General features: G+C 47.5%; 1 protein-coding gene across 1 annotated transcript in view; it reads left to right on the top strand.

Annotated features, from left to right (window-relative positions):
• The first annotated feature begins 252 nt into the window (after positions 1-252).
• KLHL22 (kelch like family member 22) overlaps positions 253-24,160 on the top strand; it is a 41,004-nt gene continuing 17,096 nt past the window's right edge. The window contains exons 1-3 of the mRNA XM_027847520.1: positions 253-325; positions 17,301-17,551; positions 23,280-23,445. Of these exons, the coding sequence (XP_027703321.1) occupies positions 17,325-17,551; positions 23,280-23,445 (393 nt within the window). The 5' untranslated portion in view covers positions 253-325; positions 17,301-17,324. The remainder of the gene's footprint in view (positions 326-17,300; positions 17,552-23,279; positions 23,446-24,160) is intronic.

Below are 24,160 nucleotides of genomic sequence, written 5' to 3' on the forward strand. Positions count from 1 at the left end.
CTCCCTCTCTTTCTTTCTCCTTCTCTCCCCCCGCTTCCTCCTCTCTCCCCCTCCCTCTTCCCCTCGTCCTCCTCTCGCCCCGCCCCGCCCCTCCCCTCCCCATCTCGGGCCTAGACCGCCGCGGGCTCAGGGCGCGTGCGCGGCGCCAGGAGTCTCGGTCACGTGCCGCCCCGTCCCGCCCCCGCTCGGCCCCGCCCCCAGGAGGCAGAGGCGGCCGAGGTGGCTGTCCGTGGTTGCGGCGTCTTCGCGGCTCGGGGCTGAGTAGGCGGCTTTGGCCCGGGGCGAGCGAAGGAGGGAGCGGAGCCGGAGCCGGAGCCGGAGCCGGGTGAGTGTGAGCTGGGCCGGACGCCCCCACCCCTCCCCTCCCCCTGGGCCCCCCGCAGACAGGGGAGGGGGGGGTGCGGGGGCTGCCCTGGGGCAGGCACACAGCAGGCGCCTAATGGATGGGTGCAGGCGGGCGGCAGGGCGGGCCTGGGGCGGGGGCGCGCTCGCCTGATTTCTGACCCCTCCCCTTTGGTGCCCTCCCCCTCCTCGGTGACCTTGGGGGGGGGTCACGGCCTCGCCGGGGATCTCCAAGCGTCAGGCCCCCGCCCCGGCCGTGCCCTTCCTGGCCACCCGTGGGCCTCGGCGCGGGGGGGGGCACCAAGTTCGTGACCTCGGAGCCCCCCCCCCCCGCGGGGCCTTCGCACTGGTCGCGTCTCGGCCGCGGCGAGGACTTAGTATGCACCTGCTGCATGCGAGGCGGGGCCCCTGCGGGGCGAGTGGGGGCACGGGGGCACCCAGGAAGCGCCTGGCGCGAGCTCGACTTTCACGCGGGTGGGGGAGGGGGTGCACGCGAGGCTTGGGGCACCCCCAGCCTGGGCAGAGGCGGGAGGCCGCTTTGGGGGGGTCCCCGATCAGGGACGTTGGGGCCACGGGGAGCAGCCAGAGCAGGGGCTCTGGTGCCCACGTGTGGAGCAGGTGACAGAAGCCTTAGGCTGTGCCCTCCCGTGGAGAGCTCGGCCTCCGCGGGCGACTGCAGAACCGGGCACGGGCCTTGCGCTGTGTGCCAGCCCTTCACGAGGGAGGACAGCTGTTATTTTCCCGCAGGCCGAGCATCCCTGTTTCCTGCACGGTGTCCAGGCCCTTCATCCTGGTGGCTTTCCTTTGACTTCCAGGGCCCCGTGTTCCCTCTCAGCTCCCACCAAGCCCCCCGACTTGTTGGCCGGGCTGGCTGGATTTTGAGGTGTGGGCTGGGCCTGGGAACTCCGGCCCCCAACACGGTTTTCAGGTGGTTCCCACGGGAGGGCATCGTTGCCTTCTTGCTTCAGGACAGCCCCTGTAGTGGAAGGAGGTCTCTGTCTGAACTCTGTGACTCTGGACAGGTTAGATTACATAGGCTTTACAGCTGGAAGGAACCTTCGCCTTTAGCCAGTCCCCTGTCCTTCGTGGCAGTCACCAGGTTTGGGGAGGGGGGGCAGTGCCAGGCTGGGTGGGGGAGGGGGCCGTGGTGCTCGTGACAGCAGGAACAAGGTTGGGGAGGGGGTAGAGGTACTGGCGACGGCGGGCCGTTCTTCCGGTGCCAGTGCTGGCTTGGGTGGCCGTCAGGAGGCTGGCAGAGGTGAGGGGGCGCAGAGGTGGTTGTGACAGTGGCGGTGACTAGGCTTTGGAAAGGAGAAGGTCCCAGCCGCGGCTGTCCCAAGATTATTGAGAATACCACCTAGCATTTCTCTAGCACTTGAAGAATTGTCAAAGGCTTTACGTATTTTCTCTCATTTGATCTAGCCTAGAGGTAGATGCTGTCATTATCTCCATTTCACAGTCGAGGAAACTGAGGCACCGAGGGGCAGTGATTTAACCAGGATCGTACCAATAGCTATTAAATGACTGAGGCAGGATTCCAGCTGGGGTCTACCAAATTCCAAGTCCCTCAGTTTATCCACTGGGCCAAGACCCAGAGCCCGGTTCACTTTCCCAGCTAAGCCCTTGTGGTTCTGTCGTCCTCGGGGGTTTAGCCGCTTTCCCTTTAACCCCTCCCTAATCAGTCCTAGGATTTTAGAGGGGGAAGGAAACTCAGTGACCTCATCTTAGCTCACACCAGAAAATGAATACCCCACCCCAACCATCTCCCCTTAGACCTCAATGGAGACAACCCAGGACCCTGAGCCCGAGGGCCCAGGGAATGACAGAGTCCCCTCCCCAACTAAAAGAACTGCCTTGCCCTGACTGGCTTGAGCCCATCCCCCGAGCCACTGTTGAGGGGAACAGTCCTCATGGAGAAGGGACCCACCTTCCTCCTCCTCACACCGGCAGCAATTGCTGGCCAACTGCCACCAACTGTCAGAAAGGCCCGAGAACCCTGCAAGGGGCAGCACCTCACAGATCGAAGGTCCTGCTTCTGTGGTGAGGGGCCAGTCATCCCTACCAGCTACCATGCCCAGGCCCTGAAACAGTCGGGCACCTTGGGGGAGAGATGGGAGGTAGCATGTGCCAGACAGATTCACCCCCCCAGCCCTCCCCATCTCTCATCCGTAGCCTCCGTTCTGGAAGGCTGTCCCTGGCCGCTGCAGAAGCTCATGGAACGAGACCGCCTGGGGCCCTTCATTAAAAGCCCTTGTCCTGGGAAGCTGCTCCACGTGCATTTCACTTTCCACGATACGATGCCATCTTCAGAGCCTTCTAGAGAAGGAAAGAAGGGTCCCTGGTCTGGGTGGCTCCGTGGGTTAGAAGCTTTTTCAGGCAGAGGAGAACGTGGAGGGGGCAGAAGAAACTTGGGCTCTCCTAACCTACCCTTCTCACTTGTTATCTCAAGAGAAGCCACAGAAATAGAGAAATTAGAACCAATGCCACCACTTTTCGTGAGTTAGCAATAAGGGAATGAGTGGGTATTTTAAGAGGAACTTTAGCTGTTATGAATGAAAAAGCATCTAAGTGCTTACTGTCGCCCGGTCTCTGTGCCAAGGACTGGGGGCACATGAAATACAAGCAAGGCAGACCCTTCCTCCAGGAGAGGAGTGGTCAAGGAGCCAGGCTTTTAGATGGTTCATCTGGTTGTTTCTCTTCTTTGAGCTAGGGTTGGAAGTGGGGGTAGGGCATGAGACGGAATCTAGGAAGATGGATCTGAATGCTCCCTGCCCGATCAAAAGCCCCTATCGGGTGGGGGAGTCATGGGGTCTGAACTCAGCCACCCATCTGTTCTCTCTAGTAAGCACCTAGCTGCATCATCTCCAGATGTTCCTCCATTTCTTTCAAGTCATCCCCTCAACAACCGTTTGCTTTGCCCCAGTCTTGTGCAAAGACAAGGCTGAGGCCTTGTCTAGAAAGAGGCGTGTAGAATGCTTGTGGTGGTGTCTGCGTGGCGCAGCTGGGGCCAGTGTGGGTCTCTGGTTTGTCCTCACTGTGGGACCATGGGCAAGCACCTTGCCTTGCCTAGGTCTGAGTTTCCTAGTTTCTGAAACTCAGATCCTAACACTTCAATTTGGTGTTGAAGCATCCAACTGGAGAATGTATAGAAAGCTGAAGTCTTAAAGGGTTAGGCATATGTCCTTGCCCTCAGCCTCCTCGAGATAAGCGCTTGGGCTGTTAATGTCATCTAGATGACCAAGTAGCTTTATAAAGGTACTGGGAGAACCAGTAAATGTCCTAGTGGTGTGTGGGGTGGGGGTGGGGGGCGGAGAAGGGGAATAGTTACAGGATAAGATGGCGTGTGGTAAGTGGCCCTCCCTCCAGTGTATTTACTTACATGTCTACGTGCTGTACCCTGACCCCTCAGAATGTTAAGTCAGCAGGCATTTACCATGTGCCAGGCACTGTACTGAATGCTGGGGACACTGAGGCAAAGCAAAAAACCATCTCTGCCTCTTCTAAGGAAAACAGCAAGGAAATACCTAGGGATGTATGCTGGGCGTTGTAAGAAGTGCTGAAGAGAGGGAAGATTTCAGAGAAACCTAGGAAGACCTGCATGAACGGATGCTAAATGAAGCGAGCAGAACCAGGAGAACAGTTTCTACAATAGCAACAGTGTTGTCAAGACAGACAACTTTGAAAGTCTTAGGAACTCTGCTCCACACAGTGACCAACTATAATGCCAAAGGACCCGTCTTCAAACTGGATGCCTGCATTCTGTTTTTTATCCAGCTGCTTTATTTATTTTCTGTAAATAATATTTTTGTTTTCCCCCCCAATTACATGTAAAGACAATTTTTAACATTTATTTAAAAAAAGAAAACTTTGAGTTCCAAATTCCCGTCGTCCCCCCATGCCATCATGCAAAACATATTTCCACATTAGTCATGTTGTGAAAGAAGGCAAGAGATCCAAATTAAAAAAATAAAGTGAAAAATAGTGTGCTTCAATCTGCATTCAGACTCCATCAGTTCTTTTTCTGGAGGTGGATAATATTTTTCATCATGACTTCTTTTGGAATCGTCTTAGATTATTGTATTGCTGAGAAGAGCTAAGTCATTCACAGTTGATCATCTCCTTCTGCTTCTGTCCTATTGAGAGGTGATGGACTCAGTGCAGATTGAGGTGTACTTTTTGGGGCATGGCCAATTGGGAATTTGTTTTGCTTGACTATGCTTGCTTGCAACTGCCTTCTTGTTGAGGGGGAGGGGAGATGGCTCTTAAATAAAATTTAATTAAAAAACAACTCGGTACATAGAAAATCTATACAGAGGGAGGGGGAGTTTGCTTAAAAGAGACCTGGAAAGGTCTCCTGGCAGTAAGTGGGGTTTGAGCTGCCTCTTAAAGGGAGCCAGGATAACTAGGAGTTGGAAGGGAGGAAGGAGAGTGTTTCAGGCATGGGGGTCAGCCAGTAAAAATGCCTGCACTTGGGAGTCAGAGGAGCTGGTATAGAGTCAGGTGGAAGAAGGCTGGAAAGCTGGGAGGGGGCCAAACTAGGAAAAATTTTTTAAAACTTTATTTTATTAATTTATTTTTTGTTTTCATTCACTTTCATAAGCTTTTGAGTTTAAAATTTTTCTCCACCTCCCTCCCCACCTACCTCCCCAAGACAGCATACAATCTGATATAGGCTATACATATACATTCCTATTAAATGTATGTTCACATTAGTCATGTTGTAAGGAAGAATTAGAACCAATAGGAGGAACCACAAGAAAGAAGAAACAAAACAAAACAGAAGGAAAAAAAAATAGCAAATAGTGTGCCTTGATCTGCATTCAGACTCCACAGTTCTTTCTCTGGATGTGGATAGCATTTTCCATCATGAGACTTTTGGAGATGTCTTCGGTCCTTGCATTGCTGAGAGGGGCCAAGTCTATCAAAGTTCATCATCGCACAGTGTGGCTGTTTCTGTGTACACCATTCTGGTTCTGCTCACTTCACTCTGCATCAGTCCATACAAGTCTTTCCCGGTTTTTCGGAAGGAGGACACATTTTAAATGCCAAACTGAGGACTTTGGTTTTGGTCCTGGCGGTCATAGGAAGACACCGGACCTCATTGAGCAGTGGTGTGATGTGGAGCATGACTCAGAGCAGGAAGAGCAGCAGTCCAGGTGAGAGGTGTTGGGCCTGGTGGAGGTAGGAATGCCAAGATTTTGCAGTGGATTGGATGTGTGGGCTGAGTGAGAGTGAGAGGTTGAGGCTCACGTGAGGTTGGTTGTAAGCCTCAGTGACTGGAAGGATGGTGGGGAAATTGGGATGAGGGGAGAGTTTATTGGGGGAGATGATGAGTTCTCCTTTGGATGTGTGGAGTTGGGGATGTCTGTATGTGAGATGTCTGTTTTCAGATCTCCCCATGAATGGCATTTGAGATTAGAGATCTGCTGTAGGTCAGCAGAGAATATGTGTGTGTGTGTGTGTGTGTGTGTGTGTGTGTGTGTGTGTGTGTGTCTTTGTACTCCCAGTACATAGCACAATGCCTACCAGCTGGTAGGCCCTTAATCAGTGTTTGTTGAGTGATGGGCCAGAGGAGTATAGGGGAAAGAAAGATCCTGTGGGTGGGGGAGGAGGTGGCATTTTATCTGGGCTGTGAAATAAGGGCAGGACATTATGAGGTGGGGTGAGATGGTGATTCCAGGAACAAGGAAAGACTGCAGCAGAACAGAGGCCAGGAAGCTTTTTTCTGGGTTAGGGGGCAGAAATCAAATTTTTATTGCATGTTTATCAGTTATATAAGCCTGTTAGATACAGTGAGGATTACAAGGAAGTATAAGATATAAATCTTGCCTTCAGGGAGCTTATGCTCTATTTGAACAGACAAGGTAAACACACATTAAGTTCAATAAAAATAAACAGTTCAGATGTCACGAGGCTGCACTTAGAAAGTACTAAATGATAAGAGTGGTGGTAGACTGGAGTCGCTGGAAGGAAGTCGAGGACATGGAGGGCTGGAGTTGGAGGAGAAAGCTTTGTGAAAGGGCTGTAGCTCCCTGAGCCTTGCAGGGCATCTCAGGGCGGAAGACTCAGAGAAGAGGGGAGAAAGCACGATCCAGGTGTGGTCAGGCTGGCGCAGAGAAGTTGGAAAGTGAGGTGGAGGCAGTTCCCAGAGGACCTTGAATTCCAAGTGAAGCAGTTCGGTTCGTGACCTGTGTCAGCCAGCAAAGATTTGTTTTGGTAGAAGTGTGACCTGGTCGGAGTTTTGCTTTTGCTAGATTAATCTGGCAACCTTTGCAGAACAGAGAGAGGCTGGCAACGGGGTAATGGGTGAGGAAGCTTTGAGGCTATAGGAGTTGATTAATTAGATTTGGGTATCTGGAGAGTCCGAGACTGGGGGGCCTGTCCGAATTCAGAAAAATTGGTTTAGGGGCAGAGGTGAGCTTGATTTTTGTCTCCTGGGTTTTCTGAGGCACTAACTGGGGATCTGGGTGAGAATGTCAGGCAGGCCCAGCCTGGAGGGACAGTCCTAGTTGCAGCTGCTGCCAGTGAGTGTGTGGAGGGTGACCATTGAAATGGCAGGAATGGGTGAAGTCATGCCGAGTGCTAGGAGCTGTTTAGAGAGGAGGGAGAGGAAGGAAGAGAAGTCAGTGCAGTGGCATCGTGGAAGGTGCCGGTTGAGAGAGTTTGTGGTAAATGAGGCCCAATGCTTCAGAGGGATCCAAGGGCACCCAGACTGAGAAAAGGTCAGGGGGTGATGTGGTGGGAACCCTTGAAAGCAGCTTGAGTTGAACGGTGGCATGTTAGGGGGGGACCTGGGATGGTGAGAATGAGGGGGGAGTAATTAGAGCCCTTTGCGGAGCTGGCTGAGGAAAGGAGGAAGATACGTTGGGCCTGCTTTGGAATGGAGTGAAGACAGCAGCTAGAAGAAGGGTATTGTGGGGGGTTAAGCTAGAGGAGCCCTGAGCACGTTTTCTATGTAGAGTAGAAGGAGCCAGTCGTCCAGGCTGTGAGGGAAAGAAAGCAGGAGAGGAGGATTCCGGGAAGATGGTAGAGTAGGTCAGAAAATTCCAGGCTCTCCAGATTTCCTCCACAAACAAGATAAAATAGCACCTTAGGGTGACCATAGAGTGGCAAAAATAAACAAGAGCTGGGGACTCCTGGGACAATCCTAGAAGATCCAAAGAAAAAAATGTCAGAACCAAAATCCCAGGACCAGGTTTGGGCTCAGTGAAGTGTAAACATCTGTAGGCCCTGGGGCCTGCTGGGCTGGGAGGTGGCCTCAGCCCCAGCCACAGGAACTCTCACCTGGCTCTGAGCCTGGGAGGATTAAGGGAACCTCTGCTGACAGGGAAGGCCAGACCCAGCTGTGCTGCCAAGGTGCAGCCCTGAAAGAAGGAAGCAGCCCACTCGGGCCAGTGCAGAGGCAGTGGGGGAGGGACCTTCTGGGTGTGGACACTTACAGGAGGGCAGAGTTCTTGGTTTCTGTTTCAAGCTAGAGGGGAGAACTGAAGGAAGACATGAGGCCAGCCCCATCCCCCAGAACTAGAGGTGATTACAGAAAATAAACTGCTGCAAATAAAAAATAATGAGCAGGCAAAGGAGAAAGAATCCAACCCTAGAAAGTTACTATGGGAATAGAAAAGATGGCAGTTCATCTTCAGAGGAGGAGACTGAAGCAAAAAAAGCCTCTCCTACCCCAAAGAATAACATCAAATGGTCACCTGCCCTAAGAGAATTCATAGAAACCTTTAAAAGAACTTAAAAATCAAATGAGAGAGATTGAAGAAAAATAAAAGAAGAAAATAAGACAATCCGGGACAAGCAAGAAAATTATGAGAAGAAAGTCAACCAATTAGAAAAGGAGATCCAGAATCTTAAGGAAGAAAATGACTCCTTGAAAATTGGAATTGGTCAAGGGGAAGCCAGCAAAGTTATAAGAGACCAAGAAATAGTAAAACAAAATATAAAGGATGAAAAAATAGAAGAGAATGTGAACCATCTTTTAAGAAAAACAACTAATCTGGAGAACAGCTCAAGAAGAGAAAACATAAGAATTGGACTACCTAAAAGCCACGATCAAAAAAAAAGAATCTTGTTACAATAATACAAGAAATAATTAAAGAAAATTGTCCTGAAGTGTTAGAACAAGAGGGAAAAGGAGAAACAGAAAAAATTCACCAATCACCACCTAAAAGAGATTCTGTGAGGAAAACCAATCGGAATATCATAGTCAAATTCTGAAACCCGCAGTTCAAGGATAAAATACTGTGAGCAACAAGAAAAAACCAATTTAAGTATGGCAGGGCCACAATTAGAATCACACAAGACCTAGCAGTGGCAACAATAAAAGATCGCAGGTCTTGGAACACTGTATATTGAAGAGCAAAAGAATTAGGGTTGTAGCTGAAAATATCACGTCCAACAAAGTTAAGCATAATCCTGAATGAAAAAGATGGACATTTAATGAATTGTTAGACTTTCAGGATTTTGTTAAAAAACAAACAACCGACCAACCTGAACTTAATAGATTTGACATAGAAGATCCAAGAGAAATATAAGGTACGTATCAAAGGCCAATTCCAAGAGATTCAGTAAGGACAGACAGTTTAATTTTTATATGAGGAAATGTCAAACGTATGTCTTAAGATTGTTATTAGTAATTGGGTAGTTTGTAATAAAGATTGGGGTAGTCCTGAGTAGGGTATGGTATCAAAAAGTAAAACCATTTAGGAATGGGTAAAAAGAGTAATTATTTTACACAAATGAGATGTGAGAGGAAGAACTGACACAGAAGAATTAGATGGGGGAGAGGCCTGATAGTTCTGGAACCCCACTTTTCATCAGGAATGGGTTTAAGAGGGATATCCAGAAGAGTGAAAAAGTCTTCTAAATTTGGAAAGAAATAAAAGGCTAAGGGGATATGGAAGGGGAGAGGATAAGGGAGGGATTTTGAGAGGGGAGGGGAGGGAATAAGAGAAGGGGGGGTAATATAGAAAGTTGTTTAGATCAGTGGGAATGGGAGGACAAGGGAGGGATCCTTGAAGAGAGAGTAGGTTAAGTAATAGGAGGGCAAGGTAGCAGGTAGAAGTAAAAGTAGAAGAGTCAGGAGGGTTAGGAAATAAGAGATACAAACATAAAATAAAGATCAGGAGTAGGATTTATTAAGGAAAGAAAAGCAGAGGTAGTAATCATGATCTCAGACAAAGTTAAAACTAAAATAGATTTAATCATAAGAGAAAAATAGGTAAACTACACTATATGCCAGCCATATTAATCAATATTGTTTTAGATTAGTTAAAATAACTAGACAGTATAAGGTTGGAATATTGTTGTGGTTTAGGAAATGATGAGTTGGTGGACTTAGAAAAATATGGAAAACTCAGACTTATGAAGGAAGACAGTATCCACCCTCAGAGAAACAGGGGACAAATAAGTATAGTACGGTCTTATAGAGATGCATATGAATATGGATGTCTGTATATGAGTGTGATTATAGATATATGGGTTTATGTATGTGTATGTAAGTGTATGTATATGCATATATGTATCTTTGTGTGTATGTGTGTATGTATATGTGTGTGCTTATATATATGTGTATATGTATATACACACACATATACATACACACATGCACACACATATATATCTCTGTGCTTAATTGTACCTTCTTGGGGAAGGTGGGTGGGGAGGAAAGGGGGAAGAAAAGAACAAAGTAAAAAGTGCACAGCAGAGAACAAAAGAAAGCTTATAGGGAAGCAAAGAAAAGATGGACAGCTCCCAACACAATGTGTAGTATTTATTATATAGGCTTTCTTGAAGTGGAAATGTATTGCTGTATATTTTGAATCCTCTTACGTTCTGCTGTGTACATGGCAATGTTTTTTTTTCTTATTTTGTATTTGTTTTAATATTTAAGTTTATAAAGTTTTTTTCTTATTGTGTATTTAAAATTTTGTATTTGTTTAAAATAAATTAATAAAAAAAAGAAAGGAAGGAAGTGAGAGTAATTGTTGGAGGAGGGAATCCTGGAGAAGGGAGAGGGGCACCACGAGCATGGTGAAGGAGGCCAGTCTTTGTAAGGAGAAGGAGGAGAAGGAATACCTGTCCCTGTGAGATGGGAGAGAGGATGGACTGAGATATAGAGACCAGCCCCGTGTTGGAGTTGTAATAGCAGATGTTGTGTACTTACTCATCTCTGACTTTTGAGGGGATTATGGAAGTGATTTTTCAATCATGTGTCTTCCAAATTATTTCAAGATAATTAAAAAAAAATCTGGACTTGAACCTGTAATTTCATTCAAATAGAGAACTTTAAAAAAAATACGCATTTTTAAGATTCATTTAAACATTTTTTTTTTTTTGCATTCTGAATTCTCTACCTCCTTTCCCCCTCCCACCCATTGTGAAGACAAGAAATGTGATAGTGGTTATACATGTGAAATCATGCAAAACATTTCCGTGTTAGCCATGTTGCAAAAAAACAAAAACAAAAACAAAAAACAAAAAACCAAACCCCCAAAACAAGAAAAATAAAGTGAAAAAATTCTGTTTCCATCTTCATTCAGACTTCATCAGTTCTCTTTCTGGAGGTGATAATAGCACAAGTTCTTTGGAATTGTCTTGGATCATTGTATTGATCAAAGTAGCTAAGTTCTTTACAGTGGGTCTTCACACAATATTGCTGTTACCACATACAGTGTTCTCCTGGTTCTGCTCACCTCACTTTGTATCAGCTTATACAAGTCTTCCCAGGTTTTTCTGAAACCATCCTGCTTGTCATTTCTTAGAGCACATCAATTTCCAATTCTTTGCCAGTATGAATGGAGCTACTAAAAATGTTTTTGTACAAATAGGTCTTTTTTTTTTTTAATCTCTTTGGGATACAGACTTGGTAGTGGTATTGCTGGATCAAAGGGTATGTACAGTATTCCCTTTGGGAATAGTTCCAAATTGTTTTCTAGAATGGTTGGACCAGTTCGCAGCTCTACCAACAATGCATGAGTGTCCCTTGCTTAGGGTCACACAGCCAGGCTGTGTCAGAAGCAAGACTAGAATCTATGTCTTTTGGACTCTGAGGCCAAATCTGTCTCTTAGGCTAGGTTGCCTGTACTTAAATTGCTATTAAAATGGTTTATATTCTTTGATTACACACTAAGCAACAGAAAGACGATACCTATGTCTCTACTGCAGAGACCCTAGAAGCAGCTAATATAGATGCCCCATCCTGGGCTGTGTAACTTGGTGACATCACGGTCTGGAGCAAGAAGTGTGGATTGGCTCTGAATGGACACCCTGCCACTTACTGCCTCAGTGACGTGGAGCTAGTCCCTGAACCACATTAGGCCTTTCATTCCTTCTCTGTAACATGAAGGCTCCCAGCCCTCAGTCTTGAATGTTCTGACTTTCCATGCCTCAGTACGGCACAACAATTAGGCGCCATTTGGAGCCTGGTGGCAGCAGAGCTCATCTGGAGCTTTTCTGCCCTCTGACTCACCCGTAACTGGAAGCCTGGCTTTGGGATGGTGGTGACCTTTTCTTGTCCAGTTTAGAGTCCCTCCTGCAGGCCCAGAAGCTCACCTGCCTCTCAGAGCTGACGGGGGCACACGCTTGCCTGTGTGCCCCCTGCAGAGAGTGAGTAAGAGGGCTGCCACCTGAGCTCTGGAGGCAGAAGAACTGACCCAGTAATAAAAGCTTGTTTTGGTACAGTACTTTAGGGCTTACAAAACAGTTACCCCCATTGAGAATTGGATCTCTATGACAACCCTGAAAAGTCAGTAGTCTAGGCAGGGAAAGGAAGGGAAGCAATATTTATAGGATACCGACTGTGTGCCAGGCACTGTTCTAAGGGCTTGTCTTCACTTGGTAGGTGATCAGGAGACTTGGATGGAAGGGCTTGGGGAAAAGTAACAAGTTGGTATTTTTAGGCACAGATTGCGTTAGCTCCAGGAGGGCATGGTGAGCCAGACCAAGGAGGCTGGTGAGTAGGAGGGGAGAAGGAAGAGGGAAAGATTAGATTGAGGGAGAGCAGATTTTCAAAACTTCAGAGGAAAGCTAGTTTCCCACAGACTCTAAGGGGGAGTTGGTAGGTAGGCCTGAGAAGGACATAGAGAACTTGCCACCCATGTCTGTCTCCCCACCCCAGACCAGGTGCGCTTCTGCTGCAAAGCCGGGGCATGGGAGTCTTGACCCATGTGGGCAAGGATTTTTTGAAATTAATTTCTTTCTGTTAACAAGCATTTTTTTTTACATCCCTCCACAAAAACCCCAAACTGCTGTAACACGTTAGTGATTTTTGATCCGAGATAACTGGCTTTGTGCCTGTAGTCTCTGCTGCTGGAGGCAAGGCTGAGGCTGGTGGAGCTTGAGTTTGGGTATTCTGAACTTGGTGGGCTAAGCACTGGCCTTGGCTTTTTTTTTTTTTTAATTTTTAGTTTTCAATATTTACTTCCACATGATTTTGAGTTCCAAATTTTCACCCCATCTCACCCCTCCCCCCACCCCAAGATGGCATACATTCTGAATACCCCTTTCCCTAATCTGCTTTCCCTGCTATCTCTCCTCCTTTTCCCCTTCTATTTTCCCATAGGGCAGGATAGATTTCTGTACCCCATTTCCTATATTTCTTATTTCCCAGTTGCATGTGAAAACATTTTTTTTTAAAACATATGTTTTTAAAACTTAGGGTTCCAAATTTTCTCCCTTCCTCCCTCCCCACCCACCCTCATTGAAAAGGCAAGCAACTCAATATAGACTATACATGTGCAGTTATGCAAAACACTTCCATAGTAGACATGCTGTGCAAAACTAACTCTATTTCCCTTAATCCTATCCCGCCCCCCCATTTATTCTATTCTTTCTTTTGACCCTGTCCCTCCTCAGAAGTATTTGCTTCTGATTACTCCCTTTCCCAATCTGCCCTCCTCTCTATCATCCCCCTACTCTCTCGTCCCCTTCCCCTCCTATTTTCCTTTAGGGTAAGACAGATTTCCATACCCAATTGAGTGTGTATGTTATTCCCTCCTTAAGTCAAATCCTATAAGAACAAGATTCACTCATTCCCTCTCACCTTCCCCCATTTCCCCTCTACTGTAAGAGCCTTTTCTTTTCTGTTTTTTTGTGAGATAATTTACCCCGTTCTACCTTTCCCTTTCTCCTTCTCCTAGTATAATCCTCTCTCACCCCTTAATTTTATTCGCCAGATATGACCCCTTCATCTTCAACTCACCCTGTGCCCTCTATCTATCTATATCTATATATACATACATATAATTTTTTCCCCTCCAACTGCCCTAATACTGAAAAAGGTCTCATGAGTTACAAATATCATCTTTCCATGAAGGAATGTAAACAGTTCAACCTTAATAAGGCTCTTATGATTTTTCTTTCCCGTTTACCTCTTCATGTTCCACTTGAGTCTTGTATTGGAAAGTCAAAATTTTCTATTCCACTCTGGTCTTTTCATCAAGAATGCTTGAAAGTCCTCTATTTCACTGAATGATCATTTTTTCCCCTGAAGAATTATACTCAGTTTTGCTGGGTAGGTGATTCTTGGTTGTAATCCTATCTCCTTTGCCCTCCGGAATATTATATTCCATGCCCTGTGGTCCCTTAATGTAGAAGCTGCTAAATTTTGTATTATTCTGATTGTGTTTCCACAATACTTGAATTGTTTCTTTCTAGCTGTTTGTAATATTTTCTTCTTGACCTGGGTACTCTGGAATTTGGCTACAGTATTTCTAGGAGTTTTGCTTTGGGGATCTCTTTCAGGCGATGGTCGATGGATTCTTTCAATTTCTATTTTGCCCTCTGGTTCTAAAATATCAGGGCAATTTTCCTTGATCATTTCTTGAAAGATGACGTCTAGGCTCTTTTTTTGATCATGGCTTTCAGATAGTCCAATAATTTTTAAATTCTCTCTCCTGGATCTATTTTCCAGGTCCGTTGTTTTTCAAATGAGATATTTCACGTTGTTTTCTAATTTTCCATTCTTTTGGTTTTGTTTTACAGTGTCTTGATTTCTCATAAAGTCACTAGCTTCCAATTGCTCTATTCTAATTTTTAAGGAAGTATTTTCTTCAGTAAGCTTTTGGACTTCCTTTTCCATTTGACCAATTTTGCTTTTTAGGGCATTCTTCTCCTCATTGGCTTTTTGGACCTCTTTTGCCATTTGGGTTAGGCTATTTTTTAAGGTGTTATTTTCTTCAGTATTTTTTTGGGTCTCCTTTAGCAAGCTGTTAACTTGCTTTTCATGATTTTCTTGCATCACTCTCATTTCTCTTTCCAGTTTTTCCCCTACTTCTCTTACTTGCTTCTCAAAATCCCTTTTGAGCTCTTCCAAGGCCTGGGACTGATTCATATTTTTCTTGGAAGTTTTGGATGTAGGAGCTTTGACTCTGTTTTCTTCTTCTGGTTGTATGTTTTGATCTTCTTTGTCACCAAAGTAAGATAATATAGTCTGACTCTTTTTGCGCTGCTTGCTCATGATCCCAACCAATTACTTGAGTTTTAAACTCTTTGTTAAAGGTAAGAGTCTGCTTCCAATGTGGAGAATGTGCTGTCCCAAGCTTCGGGGGTTTGTACAGCTGTTTTCAGAGGTACTTCTAGGGACCTGAAAAGTGTCAGTTCTTTCAAGGTGCTATGGTAAGGGGCGAGGTGTTTCCTCTCCACAGCCACAACAAGCTTCACCACACCAGCGCTCCTCCTAGCCCCAGGACCGCCCCTCAGAGCTGTGACCCAGATCCAAGCATGGGCAAAAGCAAGAGATTCCTGACTCAGCACTGGCAAAGAGATCCTTGCAATCCCCCTCTGATCAGCCACTCGACTCCCCCTCAGTCTGTGGGCCGGAAGCTCAGGAGGCAGCTGTGGCCCACACTCAGGACTTGTGGCTGAGACCTAACTTCTTCTCTTACCACAGTAATAGACTTTTCCCACTGACCTTCTAAGTTGTCTTTGGCATTCATGGGTTGAGAAGTCTGGAAACCGCCACAGCTGCCTGCAATTCAGTCCTCTGAGGCCTGCTCCAGGGTTGCTGAGGCGAACTGCGCTCCTCTCCCTGGCAGGCACTATATACCTTTCTGATCAACCATCCAGGCTGTCTTGGGCTGGAAATTTGTTTTACTCTGTTTTTTTGTGGGTTCTGCTGCTTTAGAATTTGTTTAGAGCCATTTTTTATAGGTATTTGGAAGGGTTTGGGGGAGAGCTCTAGCAAGTCACTGCTTTCTCTCCGCCGTCTTGGATCCGCCTCCTGGCCTTGGCTTTAATGGGTGAGCCCTTGCCCTTGGGAGCAGGGGCCACCAGGATGCCCAAGGACAGGCGACCTGGCCTAGAACTGATAGCGTAGTGCCTCGGAATAGCCCGTGAGCTTCCAGCCTGGGTGAGAGAGGGGACTGAGGTGGGATAGGAAAAACAAGGCAGGATTGGAGGAGGGTGAACCAGTGGCCTGGTTTTCAAACAAGGAAAAAGAATAGTGTTGGCACATTTTAAGCCAGTGAACTTGACTTCAGTTCCTTGTAAAATTCTAAAATGTATTTTTAAGGGGATTGTCATGTCAACCCCTTCCAACCCCTTCACCACATATTCTTTCTCTCCCTCCCTCCCTCCATCTCCCTTTCTTCTTTCTCCTCTCTGTCTCTGCTTCTCTCCCTCTCTTCTCCCTCTCTCTCTCTCCCCCCACCCCTTTACCTCTAGGATCACGTCTACCCTCTCCTTTGGCATTTAAACCTTTTTGCAGCCTGGATCCTTCTTCCCTTTCTAGGCTTTTGACTCCTGCCTCCCATCCACAGCTCTCTGGTTCTGCCCTCCTACACCGTGGGTGCTGCCCCTCTAGTCTGATACTCCCGCCTCTTTGGCTTCATACTGCCTCTCCCCTGTGCTTGGGTGCTTCATCTTGCTTACTTCCATCTCTGAGAATCTCTGGTTCTCGTCAAGAGCCTGCCCAGCCACCACCTTGGGCAGGCAGCCTTCCCTGCTCTCTCCAGCTGGTTGGGCTTTCCTTTGCATCCAGTCTTTGTGACTTTCACTTGAATCTTTTCCCACAGATGTTGTTTGCCCCATTAGAATGTCGTTGCTTGAGGGCAAAGGGCTTTTTTTCTTTCTTTTTTTGTTAATTTATTTTGCTTTATCAATAATGACTTCCATAAGCTTTTGAGTTTTAAATTTTTCTCCCCCTTCCTCCCCACCTTCCTTCCCAAGATGGTGTGCGATCTGATATAAGCTATACATATACCTTCCTATTAAGCGTATTTTCATATTAGTGATGTTGTAAGTAAGAATTAGAACCAAGAGGAGGAAGCACAAGAAAGAGGAAACAAAACAGAAGAAAAAAAAATAGCGAATAGTGTGCTCCAATCTGCATTCAGACTCCATAGTTCTTTCTTTGGATGTGGACAGCATTTTCCATCATGAGGTCTTTGGAGAGCTCTTAGAAGGGCTAAGTCTAATCGCACAATGTGGCTGTTTCTGTGGACAATGTTCTCCTGGTTCTGCTCACTTCACTCAGCATCAGACCATACAAGTCTTTCCAGGTTTTTCTGAAGTCTACCTATTCATCATTTGAAAGGGTTTTTTTTTTGTTGTTGCTTTTTCTTTGTGTTCCCAGGGCTTACCATATTGTAAAAGCTAAATAAATGCTTGTTGATTGGTTTATCAGTGAAAATTAGAAAAGTGGTGTCCTCTCCCTGAGATGAATCTCTTTATTTTATGTCTTAGGTGTATAGGTGTGCTAAATGCTAGACTTTCTTTCCTGTCCTATTGAATGGGGTGCAGTATAGGAAGGGTTACTGAAAGCCAAGGGCTACAGGGACCAGAAAAGGGAGGGAGCCCGAGATGGGAGCTGTTCCAAAGGGGAGCAGGCTGCCCCGAATAGAGATGCTCAGACAGGGCTCCAGGACCACCTGGCATGAACGCTATCGGGAGATCAGACGGGTGGCCTGGGAAGCCTCTGCTCTGGCGCTCACCCATTCTGTTCTGTGCCCTCCTAGCTGGCTGGCGCCACCCTGCTCGGGATGGCAGAAGACCAGGAGCCCCCTCAGCTGGGCCAGGTGGCCCCCGAGCCTGTGGCTCAGCCCTGCAACAGCAACACCTACCGAAGCGCGCAGCATTCCCAGTCCCTGCTCAGCGGGCTGTTGGCTCTTCGAGACAGCGGGATCCTCTTTGATGTTGTCTTGGTGGTGGAAGGCAAACAAATAGAAGCCCATCGCATCCTTCTGGCCGCGTCCTGTGACTACTTCCGGTGAGTTTGATGCAATGACCTCGTTTTTCTTTCTTTCTTTTTTTCTTTTATGCTTGGAACAGCCAGACTTTGGGAAGAGTATGTGGGGTGGGGCATCTAGTGCAGCCTCTCCCCAGTGCAGCAATCCATGTAACTCATGCTTGCTCTGTCTCTTGGTAACTTGTGCCCATTCCAGAGGTGCCAGGGACCTTAGATGTCCTGGAGTAGGAGTCCTCTATGTGGCATCCCCCCTTACAAGGGATTGTCTGACCTCTGTTGAGTACCTGCAGTGACTAGTAGCTCACTACCTACCTCTCAGGGAATACTCATTCCCCTGTCACTTCAATTATCCTTGAAGCCCACCCAGTCCACATTTTCTACCCAATCCAAATGATGGAGGTTGTAGTATACTGATTCCCAGGGCATTCTCTCTCCTTTCTCAAGGAACTCAGCTCCTGTCCCACTATCTTCCTTTCTTCCACAACCACCTTTGTGCTGGGAGACTTTATGGTTCCCATAGATGCACTCTGGAGCTCCTGAACCTCTCGGTTCTTTGGCCTCCCTGGTGCCCGTGACCTCCTTTGACTTTGCCCCCATCCCACTTCCCATTGCTCTGTCTGTCTGTGCTTTCTTAGCCTTGCTCTGACTTCGCTTTCCTGTCTCTTCAGTCTCAATCCTGATGTTGGCCATTTCCATTCCACTATGTCCTGTGCTCTCCAGGACCTTGCCTTTTGGCTTCATTGCTGCATCCCTCTGCCTTCCTCTTCCTCTTCCTCTGCTCTTATTCAGGAGCCATGCTGATGGGGTACACTACAGATTCATGTTAGCCAGCCTCAGTGGGGCCCTGTCACACTCCCCACAGACACGATTCCAAGCTTTCTCTTCCCTACAGAGCCCCACATTCTTCCCCTCAGTTGAAGACCTTGACTCCTTACTGAGACAATTGAGTCCATTTGCTATTAGCTCCCTCTTTTCCCAATGCCTTTATCTCAAAATTGTTTCTTTTTTCTTAAAAACACTTTAAAATTTTTCTTAGTTCCAAATTCCCTCCCCTTTCTCCCTCCCTCACACCACGAAAAGGCAAAAACAAAACAAAACAAAACAAAAACAAAACCCCACAAAACCGGAAACTCATAACAAGTGTCATAATCTGCAAAGCACATTTCTGCATTAGCCCCTAGCTTCAAAAAAAGGCAAGAAAAAGCAAGCAAGCTTTCCTCTGCACCATGAGGCTGTCAGCTCTTTCTCTGGTAGAGGGTAGCATCTCTCATCACAAGTCCTGTGGAATTGGAATGGGTCATTGTGTGGGGCAGTGTTCCCAAGTCTTTCACATTCACCAGTATTACAGTGTTGCTGTTGCTATGTACAGTGTACTCCTGGTTCTGCTCGATGCCATCTGGATCAGTTCATACAAATCTTCCCAGGTTTTTCTGAAACCATCCTGCTCATCATTTCTTTTTTTTTTCTTTCTTTCTTTCTTTTTTTTTTAAAGGCCATTGGGATTAAGTCACTTGCCCAGGGTCACACAGCTAATAAGTGTCAAGTGTCTGGTCTGAGGCCTGATTTGAACTCAGGTCCTCCTGACTCCAGGGCCAGTGCTCTAGCCACTGTGCCACCTAGCTGCCCCTCCTGCTCATCATTTCTTACAGCGCAGTAGTATTCCATCTTGTCCAGCCATTCCCCAGTCGATGGGCATCCTCTCAGCCTCCAATTCATTGCCACCACAAAAAGAGCTGCTAACAATATTTGTACACGTGCCTGTGTTTACTCTTTCTTGATCTTTTTGGGGTATAGACCTGGTAGCAGTCTCACTGGATCGAAGGCTCTAATGGCCTTGTGCCCGATGTCCCGCATGGCTTTCTGGAATGGTTGGACTAGTTCAGGACTGTGCATTAATGTGCCTGTTTTCTCACATCCCCTCCAGCATTTGTGATGGCTGTGAGGTTGTACCTCAGAGTGATTTTAATTTACAATTCTCTAATTGTTACTGGAGTGGCTAGGGGGTGCCATAGTACACAGAGCTCCAGGCCTGGAGTCAGGAAGACTCCTCTTCCTGAGTTCAAATCTGGCCCCTGACACTGACCAGCTGTGTGGCCCTGTTTGCCTCAGTTTCCTCATCTGTCAGATAAGCTGGAGAAGGAAATGGCAAACCACTCCAGTGTCTTTGCCTAGAAAACCCCAAATGGGGTCCTGAAGAGTGGGGCATGACTGAAATAACTGAACCACAAATTTATTAGTGATTTAGAACATTTTCTCATGTGGCAGTTGATAGCTTTGTTTTCTTTCTCTGAAAACTGCCCGTTCATAACCTTTGATCTGTCTCAAAACTTCTTGCCACCATCCCTGCTCTCTTCTTTCTCGCCCGCCCAGGCCGGTCCTTCTACATGCGCATCTGCTCCCCTTTCTTGCGCCTTCTCCGGCAGATGGACTCCTCTCTGATTCCTCTTCTCTCTGTCTGCTGTTCTTTCCTTACTGCCTTCAAACGTGCCCCAGTGGACCCCATCTTTACAAACCTCGGACTCGACCTCACCGGCCGCTCCACACCTCTTCCCTCGACCGCGCTATTTCAGCTGCGGCGCTTGCACTCCCTCCCCTCTCACTCCCGCATGCTGAGGCTGCTCTCTAAGATTCATTGGTCATCTCTCTTAGCTTGTCTCGGAACGCTTGTCATTAGTCCTGACCCTCGACCTCCCTGCCGCATCTGTTCCTGTTGACCCCCTTTCCTTGGATAGCCTTGGCTTTCTGGGGTTTTGTGGCATTGCCCTTGTCTGACCACCCTTCTCAGGCCCCTTTGCTAGCTTGTCATCTGGATCATGCTCCCTAATGGGAGTGGGCCCTGAGGTTCTGTCCTAGGCCCACTTCTCTCTACACCCTCTCTTTGGGTGAACTCCCACGGGTTTAACGATCAGCTCGACGTATCTGGCCCCGTCTCTACCCTCAGCTGCTGTTTCTTTTTTTTTTATTAAACAATTCATTTATTAATTTTTAGTTTTCAACATTCACTTCCATAAGATTTTGAGTTTCAGATTTTCTCCCTTTCCTTCTCTTCCCCCCTCCCCAAGACAGCGTGTAATTTGATATAGGCTCTACTTATACATTCATATTAAGCATATTTTCACACTCCATCACATTCACATGATGTAAAGAAGAATTAGAACCAATGAGAGGAACCATGAGAAAGAAAAATCAAAACAAAACAACAAAGGAAAAGGAGAGCAAATAGTCTGCTTCCATCTGCACTCAGTCTCCATGGTTCTTTCTCTGGGATGGCATTTTCCGTCACGAGACCTTTGGAGATGTCTTAGATCCTTGTATTGCTGAGAAGGACCAAGTCTATCAAAGTCAGTCATCATACAACATGGCCATTATTGTGTACAACGTTCTCCTGGTTCTGCTCACTTCACTCAGCAGTTCATATAAGTCCTTCCAGGTTTTTCTGAAGTCTGCCTGCTCATCATTTCTTATAGCACAATAGTATTCCATTACATTCATATATGACAGCTTATTCAGCCATTCCCCCATTGATGGGCATCCTCTCAATTTCCAATTCTTAGCCATCACAGAAAGAGCTGCTATACACATTTTTGTACATGTGGGTCCTTTTCCCATTTGTATGATCTCTTTGGGATACAGCCCTGCAAATGCTATTGCTGGGTCAAAGGGCATGCACATTTTTATAGCCTTTTGGGCATAGTTCCAAATTGCTCTCCAGAATGGTTGGATCATTTCACAACTCCACCAACAATGCATTAGTGTTCCAATTTTCTCACATCTTCTCCAACATTTATCATTTTCCTGTTTTGTCACGTTAGCCAATCTGATAGGTGTGGTGTGGTACCTCAGAGTTATTTTGATTTGCATTTTTCTAATCAATAGTGATTTAGAGCATTTTTTCATATGACTATAGAGAGCTTTAGTTTCTTCCTCTGAAAACTGCCTGTTCATATCCTTTACCATTTATCAATTGTGGAATGACTTGTATTCTTATAAATTTGACTTAATTTTCTATATATTTTAGAAATAAGGCCTTTAGCAGAGACACTGGTTGTAAAAATTCTTTCCCAGCTTTCTGCTTCTCTTCTAATCTTGGTTGCATTGGCTTTGTCTGCGCAAAAGCTTTTCAATTTAACGTCATCAAAGTTACCTGTTTTGCATTTCATAATGTTCTGTATTGCCTGTTTGGTCATGAATTCTTCTGTCCTCCATAGATCTGATAGGTAAACTGTTCCTTGCTCTCCCAGTTTGCTTATAGTATCAGTCTTTATATCTCAATCCTGTACCCATTTTGACTTTGTCTTCATATATAGTGTGAGATGTTGGTCTGTGCCTAGATTCTGCCATACTCTTTTCCAGTTTCCCAGCAGTTTTTGTCAAATAGTGAGTTCTCCGAACTTCTTCTTGTAGCACCCGTCGCCTCTTAGGCATTTCAGATGGGATAGCTATCCCAGGGGCATCTGAAACTTAATGTAGCCAGAATTGAACTCGTTATCTTTCCCCCTCAAACCTGCCCGTCTTCCAAACTGTACTGTATCTTTGAAAGCCATTTGTCTTCATGACAACCTTTACCCCCCTTGTACAGATGAGGAAACAGCCTCTCCCAGGGTTATATAGCTGGTAGCACTCTGTCCATGGTGGTGTCTAGGGGCAGGGATGGATGGGTGCTCAAGGACCCGCCCCTCTGGGGGGAGGGCTGCTCTTCCACCTGTGCTGTCCACCTTTCACCCAACCGTGACTCCAGGCAGCTTCAGCGTATGCAGCGGCCATACCCCGGTAAACCATCTTGGCAGACAGGTTCAGCTGGGCTAAGGGGAACTGACAGGACTCGCACCCGGTGGTGAGTTAGTGGGGTGTCTACCCCAAGCAGGTGAAGACTTTCCCTGGTAGAATGGGTGGGTGAGAACGGTTTGTTCCAGTGGTCACAGAGGCGGCTGAAGCAGGCGCTGGGGGTAGCTTAGAGCTTGGTCAGACAGTGAAGACTGTCGGCCGCCGCATCCCAGGCCGTCGTCCTGCCCCTCTGGAGCAGAGGGTGAGGCCGACGGCTCTGTGCTGCCCTGCCTCGCTTCAGTCCGGTGCGTGGGCCAGCCGGGACGTCACCCTTGACGCCCATGGTCTGTGGCTATCGGTTCGGTCTCCCGGGTTCATGACCCTGCATTCTCCTTGACTCCTCACTCTGCCTCCCCCATGTCCAGTCAGTTGCCAAATCATTCTGTTTCTGCTCTGACAGCATCTCCCACCTGACCGCCTTGGGTCCATAAATGTCTGCACGGTAAAGTATGGCGTGGGTCCACAGGCTCTCCTGCTTGGCTGTATGGGGCTCATTGCCAGCCATGGTCCTTGCCATGTGGAGGTCACCCACAGATCTGTCAGCAGAGCTGCCACTATAGCAGGTCCTCCCAAGCCGGTGACAGAATGTGGCTCTGCCAACCATGGCCTGGCCTGGCTCAGGGGAGCGAAGGCTGGCCCCAAGGGTGGTACCTTTGGGTAGATGCTCGTGTGGCCTCCCTCCTCTTCGCACAGTCCAGTCCAGTCCTGGCCACCGAGTCACCTTGGGCGACATTCTGTCGACTCAAGCCCACCCAAAGTCCATCCCTTCCCATCTGATCTTGGTGGTGCCTTTAGGAATTTCCAGACTGGGCCATTTGGTCTCCGGGCCCCTTTCCAGATGGCCCTTTGTCCCCTTCTCGTCTGGGTCCTCGGGTATAGGGCGTGTGGCCTTCACCTCCTCTTCCTTTGTGTCTTCGTGTTTCAGAGGCATGTTTGCCGGAGGACTGCGGGAGATGGAGCAGGAAGAGGTCCTGATCCACGGCGTTTCCTATAACGCCATGTGCCAGATTCTGAATTTCATTTACACTTCGGAGCTGGAACTCAGTCTGCACAATGTCCAGGAGACCCTGGTGGCTGCCTGCCAACTTCAGGTGAGACCCTGGGCTGGGAGCAGGGGCAAGCCCTGTGCCCGGGCAGGGCACCGGGGGTGGCAGGGATGGCCGGCATTGCAAAGGAGCAAAAGGGAGCGACAGAAGAAGCGAGGCCTTCGTGCCAGTGGCTTTGACCTCAGGGCTTTCCTTGGCATTGGCATGGGTTCCTAGACCCCACTTTGGGCCCTGCACTCACCCTGAGCCCTTTCTTCTCTGGACTCTCTCCCTTTGCCGATAGCTACGCACACGCTTCTGTTATCTGTGCTTGACGCTGCCGCTGCAGCTGCCTCCTGCCGTTTCTTCTCCCTCACTGCCAGTGGCGTTTGTCCCCATCGCTCCTTGTGATCTTCCTTCAGTCCTTTCTGCTCTGCTGACACTGTCTGCCGGCTCATCCTCGGGGGGCTTGCCTCTTCTCTGCCCTCATTGGCTTTTAATACCGTGGACCAGCTCCTGCTGGGAAACTCTTTCCCTCCTTCATTTCCGTAACACTCCTATTGGGATTGCCTCCCGCAGCTGCGGCTCCATCCTCCTCACTGGTTCAGTTTGCTGTGGTGGTCATCCACGTTCCCCCTGTGTCGATTCACGCACGTGTGCGGGTATCCTCTTTGCCTCTGGCTCTGTGTCTCTGTCTGTGTCTCTGTGTGTCTTTGTCTCTTTGTCTCTGTCTCTGACTCTGTGTCTCTGTCTCTGACTCTGTCTCTGACTCTTTGTCTCT

The sequence above is a fragment of the Vombatus ursinus genome, unplaced genomic scaffold (assembly GCF_900497805.2).
Source record: "Vombatus ursinus unplaced genomic scaffold, bare-nosed wombat genome assembly UNPS02015411.1, whole genome shotgun sequence".
Lineage (NCBI taxonomy): Eukaryota > Metazoa > Chordata > Mammalia > Diprotodontia > Vombatidae > Vombatus > Vombatus ursinus.